This window comes from Phyllobates terribilis, unplaced genomic scaffold (assembly GCF_046119375.1).
Source record: "Phyllobates terribilis strain yellow unplaced genomic scaffold, ASM4611937v1 Scaffold_4__5_contigs__length_816908805, whole genome shotgun sequence".
In the NCBI taxonomy this organism is placed as follows: Eukaryota; Metazoa; Chordata; class Amphibia; order Anura; family Dendrobatidae; genus Phyllobates; species Phyllobates terribilis.
Window position 1 is genome coordinate 480656553 of NW_027362764.1, and position 12134 is coordinate 480668686.

General features: G+C 49.9%; 1 protein-coding gene across 1 annotated transcript in view; it reads right to left on the reverse strand.

The window, feature by feature from the left end:
* Window positions 1-12134, reverse strand: part of F13A1 (coagulation factor XIII A chain) — a 392887-nt gene that overhangs the window by 148919 nt on the left and 231834 nt on the right. The window contains exon 9 of the mRNA XM_073678719.1: window positions 511-614. Coding sequence (XP_073534820.1) covers window positions 511-614 — 104 coding nt within the window. The remainder of the gene's footprint in view (window positions 1-510; window positions 615-12134) is intronic.

The following is a 12134-nucleotide window of genomic DNA, read 5'->3' on the forward strand; positions in this document are numbered from 1 at the left end:
GGGTTAAAACAAAATCTCAGATTTCCTTAATTCCTTCAGAAAAATGATTTAATTCTCTAACTTTACTTTCCATAAAGTTTTCTCTGTAGTCAGGCCTTAATATAATAATTCTCAACCATAATGCCAATAATACCAATTATGGAAAACTTAAGAACATAATTAAACGATATGCAAAATAGATAAAAATACTTTGTGACAAGAGTGTACGTAAGTCTGAAGGACACTTTGCATGTTTTAATTACTTTTCATTATGTCTTTACTTAAAATATCAATGATTGACTTCCTAGTATCTTCTAACATTTTCTTCCATACTTAAGAAAGTAAAATGTCATAAAACATTCACAGACTCAAGGGGAAGATTGCTCGTAAAGTAACTTGAAATGTCAATGGGAGCACTTTATAACATTGCATAAGTTTATTCATTATTTTTAAACGTACATTATATATTTTCCAATATTATATCTATTCAAAACAATAAGTTGCAGATTGCCATTTAAAAGTAATACATACCATCACTGTTCTCCTGAGGTGTGGCATCTACTGCCTGCCATCCTCCAAATCCAACTGGAAGATCTGGTCTGGTCATCCAGGCTTCATTCCAGCAATGATAATTCCTTGAGGAAACAAATAAATGTAATTTTTTATTATTATTATTATTATTATTATTATAGAATTGCCAATGCAACCAGAGTCCATCCAATTATATTGTGTTTTTAAAGCTAATTTTAGGTTATCCTTTGGAACATCAACTATTTTAAACACCGTAAGCATTAAATTTTCATAATTGTTTACATTTTTTTCGTATAGAAAATCAGTGTTAGAGTATGATTTCTAATTCACGCAGAACACAACAGTACAGAAGTGAAGCATGGGCTCAATATGTGTTCTTTTGTATTTTTATACCACACTTGACCAGTGTAATTGTATAAACTGTGTATATGTTGTTATGAAATCTCTTGTTTTGAAGGTTGCATGATTGACTGCCTTCTTGGTTTTCAGCCACTAAGAAAAAGGTATAGATAATTTGTCAAGAGATGATTGAACCTTTTGAAATTCGAATTCTTCAGGTTTGTAATTTTTTTACTAAAATTATGTCTACCATGTGATGTGATAACTGTAAGGTATTTTAGGGAAGCCCACACAGTCAGTGACTTATGCAATTTACTACAATGTGTGAAATAGTGAAAGACATTTTATGGCAATTCGCGCAAATCTAATCACACATTGTTAGAATTTGCCAGGACCTGCGGATTTCAGGAAATTTGTCTTGAATGCCATTTGTTTTGAATCGACTTGATCATCTCTAAAGGTGTCCAAAAGGGGTGCCTGGTCCTTATGGTAAGGTTGAGGTAGTGAAACCAATGCACTGTGCCAAAATAACTACTGGGGGGAGTTTGTTGACACAGATAAGTAAGAAGGGAACATGTGTAATGTGGCACGGGGTGATAGTCATGGGTGAGGGACTAACTCCCGACGCCACGGCTACATAGAAGATGTGGTCCTGGTTGGGTGTGTGGACTTTGGTAGTGTGGGCTGTGTATTCGTGCAGGCCGTAAGCTGTCGCTGTTCTCAGCTGGCCAGAACCACAAGACAACTCAAGAGACCAACAGTTCATCTTAATCATTAATTCTTTACTTAACGGTTTCAACAGTTCTTCAGTTACACCAACACACACGGGTTAGCTGGCACATAACTTCAAATATGTTACAGTTTTGTGGCACCCCAGGGGTCTGGTTTCCACAGTAATGTAATGTTATGTCTGAGAGCAGGTGGGAGGTCCTTTGGTCAGGGATCCTGTGCATGCCACACCTCCTGCCCAGTCTTGGGAGGGGAAGAACTTCCCCTATATAAACCCGGGGCTGAGGCAGGGTTAGTCAGTCAAGGAGAGTAGAGACGAGAAACAGTCATAGGAAGAAACAGCAGAAGCTCAGTGGGAGCAATATTACTACGAGTCAGGGGCTGGCAGCTGCAGAGCTCGCCCTGACTGAGAAGATTTCTTACCGGACCCGGAGTCCGAGGCTGTGGGGACTAATCCTTACCCAGCAGCAGAAACCGACCAGCAGGGGATTGCAGGTCCTCTGGCCCAGAAACCCGAAGGCACGGTCACACGCGTGGGACCAGCACCGCCATCGTGGAGCGGAAGCCATTAGAAGGCCCCGAGTCACCGGCCATACGGGTGAGCACCACACGGTACACTCAGGGACGTGGGCTACTTTTACCCGCCGCTAGCAAGGTAGCCAGAAGAGTACAGTTAGTTGGGAAGGCCTACAACTCCGCCTGGCCAGGGGAGATCCCATCTGCTCAAGGACTGACCAGGCCCCGATCGCTAGCCAGTACTCCGGGAGGGTCTGTCTTTGTAACCAGTAAAGACCCTGAACTACACCGCATCGCCTCTGAGTGGTTCCTGCTACCCCCATCATCCACGTCGGCTGCCCTGAGGCCATACCCCTCCCGTTGGGGGTTATACCATCCACGCTGCACCATCCTTCCACCGGCCTCAGCGGTCTGCCCTGCAGCGGCAGCTCCATAGCTGCATTCAACGGGTGGCGTAGTCATCCCACCATCTACCGTTAATAGACTGCCACTTAGTTTGACACCCTGGGCACGGACCGGGTCACCGCCACGAGACTACAACCCTCAACAGATCCGGCTCCGGGTAAGCTCCCGCGTGCGCAACGCAGCGCGATACAGGCCCAGGGGCGCGTCAACTTTGGCGTAGTCGGCAGGATTTCGTGCCCGCAACCACCGGGTACTGCGTGCCTGAAAAAGAGACTTTTCAAACTTACCAGTGGTGAAGATTCCCGCCATCCGGCGCCATCTTCAGCCTTCTTCCCGCCATCGGTGAAGTTTCCCGCCATCCGGCGCCATCTTCTGCCTTCTTCCCGCCATCCGTGGAGTTTTCCCGCCATTGGACGCCATCTTGAGGACGCCGCGCGGGAAGAAGAGGGGCGTGGACTCCGAAAGCGCGCGAGAACTGAAGCCCCGCCTCACGTCCGGACGTTGCGTAAGGTCCTGGAAGGAGCCCAGCAGACGCCGACGTCACAGGAGCGCGACGGAAGGTCCTCAACCATCCACTGCGGAGCCGCGGCCTACGGAAGAGGATCATCGCAAGGTAGGCCACGGTCCACTAGGGGGGAGGAAGATGTCGGATACGGAGGAGAGCTTCACTGCCTCAACCCCCGCCAGCGCTACCGCTGCTGCAGTTATGCCCTTCACCATGCCCTATATCCCGGGAGCAGCTTGGCTACCCCAGTACTCAGGGGAGTCACATACCCTGCATGACTTTAGAGAAAAGCTGGATAGCCTCTTCCAGGTGTACCCCCTCACAGAAGAGCAAAAAGTGAGCATCCTGGTGGCCCAACTAACCGGGGCAGCCAAAAGGGAAGTAAAATCCTGGCCACCTGGGAGGAAGACTGTCGCAGGGATACTAACCCGGCTGAAGGACACCTTTGATACCCGCACCTCAGCCGAGATTAAGCTTAGATTCTACGGGTGCAAGCAGCGAGCGCATGAGAGTATAAGGGACTATGCACTAAACCTACAAGAGGCCCTGAGGGCCATTAAGCAGACCGACCCTGATGGAGTGGGAAACAAGGACAGGCTGTTGACCGAACAGTTTATAGAGGGACTATATTGTAATACCCACCGAACCCAGTTGCGGGCAATGGCCTTACAGGATCCCCATCTGGGTTTTGCACAGTTCAAGGACAGAGCCATCCGGGTGCTCCGAGAACCGGCACCGGGTGGCGTTGTGACCCACAGGCGCCCTGCTATCACTTACCACCAGGAGGCGGCGCCTTTGTCGGCAGGGCCTGTGGGAGCTGATGCGCAGGCTTTGGACAATGACCCGACTCCAGACCTACACCATCAGGTCCAAGAGCTAGCTAAGAGCGTTGCTGCGCTAACCCGAACTGTGCAGTCTTTACAGGCTTCCACCCCAGGGAAGATCCAGCTGGCATCCGGACCGGAGGACATCCCGTGGCGTCGACCAAGGAGGACCCCACCGGCCAGAGGAAGACCCAGTGACCGATACAGCGAGGACGGACGACCCATCTGCCGCCGCTGCAATCAACCCGGACATATGGCAAGGTACTGTTCTTTAAACGGGCACAACCTGGGGTAGAGGGCCAACCCCCAGGAAAAAGATCACCAGGCCCATCGAACTGGCGCGACAGATATGTGGGAGGACGCCCAGTCTTGCCTGTGGTACTGGATGGCATTCTCATGAGTGCCCTACTGGACACCGGGTCACAGGTCACCACCATCCCGTACGTGCTCTTTAAGCAGTACTGGAATGACTCGGATATTACCCGCTACCCTGACGACGACTTGAGTATCATCGCCAGCAATGGCCAGCCCGTGCCACAGATCGGATTTAAAGAGGTGACCATCAAAATCGGTAGAGTCGAACTGGCAGCACAGGGACTGATCATTGTAGATATTGACAAACATGAGAGTCACCCAAAAATAACTCTAGGAACTAATGTAATTGAAAATTGTCTTGCAGAGGTGATTTTCCTTCTACAGCAGGTTGCCAAGAACGCCAGCTCCGGCGAGCAGCGGGTGCTCCAGAAAGAGATCCGGGCACTGATGCGACGGCAACAGGTGGAACTCTCCGTCGGTGAGATTGGTAGCGTAAGAATGTGTGACCCTTTTCCTATTGCCATGCCCCCAAAAAGTGAAATGATGATTTGGTGCCGAGCAGCTATAGGTCTGAGAGGTAGGGATTACCAGGCAATGGTAGAACCAGTTTACTCAGACAGTAGGCCCACCATTTTGACAGCACGGGGGTGGTTGATGTACGCCATGGGAGGGTGCCCGTTCGCATAATAAATATCGGGGAGAGGGAAGTGTACCTGCCCCGGTATGCCACGCTAGCCAAATTATATACCATTAACCAAAATTCTATACAATCTGTGGAACCCTTGCCTCCATCTCACCCGGAGGAAGGTAATGGCTCTAAGAAAAACATGGAGGACTGGTGTCAGCAACTACATCTAGGTACTGACTCCACTCCCTCACACCAGAAACAAGGAGTCTATCGGGTGGTTCAAGAGTACGAGAGAGTGTTCAGTAAACACCCGTTAGACTTCGGGCGAGTCAAGGGGGTAGAACACCACATCCCCACGGGAGACCATCCTCCTATAAAAGAGAGGTATCGGCCCGTACCCCCTGCCCACTACCAACATGCTAAGGGGATGCTTAGAGACATGAAGGAGGCTGGGGTGATCAGGGATAGCTGTAGCCCCTGGGCAGCTCCACTAGTCTTAGTCCGAAAGAAAGACAACACCATGAGGATGTGTGTAGATTACCGGAAAATCAACCGTATCACACACAAGGATGCGTACCCCTTACCAAGGATAGAGGAGTCATTGGCTGCTTTAAGATCTGCTAACTTCTTCTCTACCTTGGATCTCACTAGCGGGTACTGGCAGGTTCCTGTAGCAGAGGCGGACCGGGAGAAGACTGCATTCACCACCCCGATGGGACTTAGCGAGTTCACCTGCATGCCGTTCGGACTCTGCAACGCACCAGGAACCTTCCAACGATTAATGGAGTGCTGTCTGGGCCACAGAAACTTCGAGACGGTCTTGTTGTACCTGATCGATGTCATCGTATATTCCAAGACTTATGAGGACCACCTGAAACACCTGCCGGAGGTGTTCGAAGCTCTGGCGAGTTACGGCCTAAAGGTGAAACCCTCCAAGTGTCACCTCCTGAAACCAAAGGTGCAGTACCTGGGACACGTGGTGAGCGCTGACGGAGTGGCTCCCGACCCTGATAAGATCACCGCAATTAAGGAATGGCCAAGCCCCTCCAGCGTAAAAGAAGTGCGGCAGTTCCTCGGGTTGGTAGGCTACTACCGAAGGTTTATTCCCGGTTTCACCAGAAAGGCAGCACCTATGCAGGACCTCCTGATAGGCCAGTCCCGGAAGGCCAAGAACCAGAAGCCGCCCTTCAAATGGGAGGAGCTGGAAGAAGAGTCCTCACGGGGGATGAAATCCTGGCGTACCCGGATTATAGCCAGCCCTTTATCCTCTACACCGACGCCAGTAACATCGGGCTAGGAGCCGTACTGTCCCAGATTCAGCAAGGGAAAGAACGAGTAATCGCCTACGCCAGCCGAAAACTGCGACCCACCGAAAGGAACCCCGAGAATTACAGCTCATTTAAGCTAGAGTTCTTGGCCATGGTATGGGCAGTCACCGAGCGCTTTAAGCATTACCTCGCTTCTTCCCGGTTCACCGTGTACACGGATAACAACCCGTTGACACACCTGGACACGGCAAGACTCGGTGCCCTGGAGCAGAGGTGGATGGCCCGTCTGTCCAACTACGAGTTCACAATCAAATACCGGGCAGGACGCTCCAATACCAACGCGGACGCCCTGTCCAGGATGCCCAACCTGCCGGACGGAGGAGAAGATCCGGAGGGACTGGAAGAAGTTGAACTCCCTGCGTTCCACCGTCATGGGACTATCCAGTATTCCCACCGGGTAAGGAGTAAGCAGGCTGCTACGTTGAACCCCTTACCCCACTACAACTGGGCGGAAACGCAAGACAGCGACCCTGCCGTCTGACTGGTGAAGGAGATGCTGACTCGGCCGGAGGCTCGCCTTGAACCAGACGCTCCGGAGGAAGCCAAACAACTATGGGCAGAGAAGAGTCGACTGTTCCTTTACAAAGGGAAGTTGTGCCGCAGAATGGTTAACTCCCGGACGCATGAATTACTCTGGCAAGTAGTGGTGCCACGAAGGGACGCAGCCATGGTGATGGAGGCATACCACGACGGAGCTGGACACTTCGGGTGGAAGAAGCTGGAGTTCCTGCTGCGCGAGCGGTTCCACTGGGTAGGCATGAGGGGAACCATCGAGAAGTGGTGCAGAGACTGTGGCCCGTGCAACCTGAGAAGGAAGGACCGTGCCAGCCAGAAGACTCCCCTGCAGTCCATCGTCACCCGGCAACCGTTGGAACTGGTAGCCTTGGATCATGTAAAACTGACCCCAAGCAGAAGTGGCTACGTCTACGCGTTAACCATCGTGGATCATTACTCCCGGTTCTTGGTTGTCGTCCCCGTCAAGGACTTAACGGCTCAAACGGCAGCTAGAGCCTTCCAGCAGCACTTCTGCCGTCCACACGGGTACCCGGACCAAGTGCTGACGGACCAGGGACCTGCCTTGGAAGCGGAGGTCTTCCAGGAATTTTGCAATCTGTATGGCTGCCGGAAGATAAGGACGACACCCTACCATCCGCAAACTAATGGACTTTGTGAAAAAATGAACCAGGTGGTAATGGATCTTCTAAAAACGTTGCCCCTGGAAGAACGCAGTCTGTGGCCTGAGAAGTTGCCCGATCTGGTGGACCTATACAACCACATCCCGGTAGGTTCCACCAACTGTACCCCGGCTTACTTAATGAGGGCGAGACCTGGTAAGTTACCTGTTGACCTGGAAATGGGAGTCCTGACACCCGAGGACACTTCACCAGAAGCAGACTGGGACACAGAGAGGCAGCAACAGTACCGGAAAGTACAGGAGAGCGTGGAGCGAAGTCTCTGTCAGGCTAGGGAAAGACAAGAGAAAACTTACAACCAGTACGCTCCCGCCGTTCCCCTGGTACCCGGAGAGCAGGTCTTGAAGAGGAAAAGATGGCTCCACAAGTTGGACGACCAGTGGGAGAAGGACCCGTACACCGTACTGCCCTCAAGCCACGAGAACCCGAAGGTCTGCACCATCAGTAAAGACGGAGGGGAAACCACAGCCATTGTATCCCGGGACCACCTGAAGAAGTGTCCCGAACAACTGAGGAACCCTGAAGAGGAACAAGAAGACCATCGACCCGTAGAGGAAAGGGAAGATATGGTTAGTACTGTGCTCGGGGACTTCCCTCGGTCTTGGACTCAAGTCAATGGTGCAGTTGTGGTGCCCGTACTCACCTTCCTCCAACCGTCATCCCAAGCACCTACGGAGCAACGGGTAGAGCTGGAAGAACAGCCGGTCCAGGAGGCAGAAGACCCCACACCCGCAGACCAGGAGGATCAATCCTCTGCTTGCAGTAAGCCTGCCATATCCCTAGTGAGCCAGGGAACTCGTAGACAGCTGCCCAGTTTACCCTTGACAGCTCCTACACCCTGTAGTTCGGGGCCGGACAGTCAGCTCCGTAGGTCCACTAGAGCCACTAGAGGCCAGTTACCCGCACGCTGGAGGATTTAAAGTGTATAAATTGTTTTATTTATGTTTACCTGTGTATTGTTGCTTGTGTATAATTTTGTGTTTCTAGTTATTTTTAGGAATCCTTGGTGGATCTACCGGGAATCCTTGTACAATTAGTTGGAGCGTAACCCAGGATGGACTAGAGACTGTTAAGGACTCGGGGTAGGACAGACCCCTACCTGGTTACGTCTCCCTGCTTTGGTGAAATGGACACCTTGCTTCCCCTCAAAGACTGCACCCGGTTGCGGACACGCCGTGACCATTGTTATGTGTCTCTTTATTATAATGTTTTGGTTGTACTCTGTTATGTTTACAAAAATGTGTTTAGTCCCGGAGTACTAAATTTTACTAGGGGGGAATGTGGCACCCCAGGGGTCTGGTTTCCACAGTAATGTAATGTTATGTCTGAGAGCAGGTGGGAGGTCCTTTGGTCAGGGATCCTGTGCATGCCACACCTCCTGCCCAGTCTTGGGAGGGGAAGAACTTCCCCTATATAAACCCGGGGCTGAGGCAGGGTTAGTCAGTCAAGGAGAGTAGAGACGAGAAACAGTCATAGGAAGAAACAGCAGAAGCTCAGTGGGAGCAATATTACTACGAGTCAGGGGCTGGCAGCTGCAGAGCTCGCCCTGACTGAGAAGATTTCTTACCGGACCCGGAGTCCGAGGCTGTGGGGACTAATCCTTACCCAGCAGCAGAAACAGACCGGCAGGGGATTGCAGGTCCTCTGGCCCAGAAACCCGAAGGCACGGTCACACGCGTGGGACCAGCACCGCCATCGTGGAGCGAAAGCCATTAGAAGGCCCCGAGTCACCGGCCATACGGGTGAGCACCACACGGTACACTCAGGGACGTGGGCTACTTTTACCCGCCGCTAGCAAGGTAGCCAGAAGAGTACAGTTAGTTGGGAAGGCCTACAACTCCGCCTGGCCAGGGGAGATCCCATCTGCTCAAGGACTGACCAGGCCCCGATCGCTACCCAGTACTCCGGGAGGGTCTGTCTTTGTAACCAGTAAAGACCCTGAACTACACCGCATCGTCTCTGAGTGGTTCCTGCTACCCCCATCATCCACGTCGGCTGCCCTGAGGCCATACCCCTCCCGTTGGGGGTTATACCATCCACGCTGCACCATCCTTCCACCGGCCTCAGCGGTCTGCCCTGCAGCGGCAGCTCCATAGCTGCATTCAACGGGTGGCGTAGTCATCCCACCATCTACCGTTAATAGACTGCCACTTAGTTTGACACCCTGGGCACGGACCGGGTCACCGCCACGAGACTACAACCCTCAACAGATCCGGCTCCGGGTAAGCTCCCGCGTGCGCAACGCAGCGCGATACAGGCCCAGGGGCGCGTCAGTTTCACAGCACATCATCAGACAGTTTCAGTTCCCGCTGGGTTGTTCCCAATGTTACTGGTCCTATGATTTACATTACAACACAGCCCAACACAAAAGTACAGTTTGTAACGATCACCTTCCCTTCTAGCGGTTCCATGACTAGTCTTCTCAACGGTCCCATCATAAGCAGAGTAAAGCCTTGTGCTCTCAGATGCTTGGGGACAACCTGCTTGGGAAGTTTATTACGCTCATACACCAGCGAAGATAACTCGGTACCATGAAGGTTAAGGGGCCTGGCCATTGGTCTGTAATCCGGCTACTTCGGTCTAGGGCCACTCATTTGAGGGTTAGTCTCTCGCCTTCTCATTGTTCACATCCGATACTTAAACCTCGATCGAGGATTACACTATCTCAGTCTGGTCTCCTTCTTTTCCTGCCTCAAGTCACCCAATGCATAGTCTCGTCAGCCTGCGGACTAGATGTCTTTCCTTATCACACACTAGGTCTACTATTACTCCAACTTCAACTAACTGAGGAACCGTCTCTGTCCCTATATATACTAACCCCTCCCAATGTGGGCTAGTCCCAACTGTTAACTACTTCTGACCCTGCTGTCTGCTGCTAGGCAGAACTTCCTTACAAAACATCTTATAACATTATGTCTTACACTATGCATTACATTACATTACTTATTTTACATTACTACACACTATACAGGAACATATTACATGATCAATGCTTATCACACTCTATATCACAATACATTACAATTCACATTACAAAATATTTACATAAGAGGCATTATTCACATTGATGCAATTGGTGTCTTCAGAGGCAGGAACAAGACAGCCATTGTCCACCACCTTTGCACATGTATGGTCATCATGCAAAGCTTATTGTTATTGCCATTCACAATGTTTGGACAACAAGCATATTCCACCTGTGAGAAATGTGCTGTACTTACAGCCTAAAAACCTAACCTTCTATGGAGGTGAACTGAGGCAAAAGACCTGATTGTCATCTGAGGAAAGTTGTTCTGGGGGTTGCCAAGTGCACTGAGGTGAACCTCTGGAGGAGAACAATAATACTGTTCTACCGGGTGAAAAACGCTAATCAGACTGAGTGACTAGTTAGGCTAACCATGGAGTAAGGAGGTTTTCAGGTGTTCTGAGCTGACAGCTGCTCATGTCGTGTAGACCGAAAGTAATATATCCCTGGATGAAGTTATTTCTTGTGGGAGAGTTTGCTGTAAGTATTGGGACTATGTCAGACTGACAGCACCAGGGAGGAGTGACTGTGGTGCTCTTTCCATAGTAGTAGGAGACTAATATTGGGTCTACTCAAGTTTGTGAGATGTACCAACTTTGAAGAAATTAAGAAAAAGCTTCAATGTAGGCCTGATTACTTGAAGGTCTGCTGTGTGTTCTAATAACTTTAGATGAGCTGTGTTTTACAACTGAACAGCTTTAACAGTCTTTTGGGTGGACACTAGAGCTGTGATAAAGAGTGCAGATAGTCCAAGATACTTCACAGAAAAGGAACATCCAATGGAAATTGCATTACTACAAGAGGCAGATTAAAAGTGCTTTTTGTTGGTTGTGCAACCAGTATACAGTACCAGGTACAAGCACACCAGAATTAAACATTACATTTACATGCACTTTCCTAATACTTAGTTGTTATAAAGGCACCATTAAAAATGTTGTTAAAAAGCTGCTAATAAAGCGCTGCTAATACATTATTGGGGTAAATTCCCATGACAGGTTCCCTTTATCTCTTTCACAATATAAAACCATATATAACAAATGTATTCCTAGCCTAATATTTAAAGAGTTCTACCAAATTAATAAAGTCTTCCAGTACAATAGAGAATAATTTATTGATTGCTGGGTCTGACAGTTGGGACCCCACTGATCATGACAATGGAGCTCTAAAGAGTCGCACTTCAATGGAGTGTAAGTCAAGCATGTGTACCTCCTCTCTTTTCATTCTCTATGGTACTGCAGGATGTAGAAAAGTGCTGTACTTTATTATCCCATACAGAGTGAATGGAGCAGAGATGCGCAAGCTTGACCTCCAATCAGATGTGGCCCTTCAGAGTCCTGTTCTCAGGATTGGTGGGTATTCCAGTGGTTAGCTCCCAGCTATCAAAAGGTTATCCAATATCATGATGATAGGTATGATAGGTCATAACTAGTGATGAGCAAACATGCTCGCCATTGCTCAGTACTTACCCGAGCACCTCACTACTCCAGATGCTCGGCGCTCGACGAGTATTTCCGGGTGGCTTGGGCAAGAACTCGGGTCCCGTCCCTGCATATTTGGCGCTCTTTAGAGAGCCAATGAATATGCAGGGATTGCCTGCCACTCATTGTAATGCCGTAGCCATGATGGTTGTGGGCATTACAGTGATTGGCTGGCCGCACAGCATCATCATGTGTATATAAGACCGGGCGCCGCCATGCTTGTCACAGTCTACCCCGGAATCAGGCAGAGTAAGGAGAGCTGCTGCTACGTCAGGGAGAGACTTGCTTCTTCATAGTTAGTATAGGTATTCTACAACATATATTTATATCCATCTCAACTAA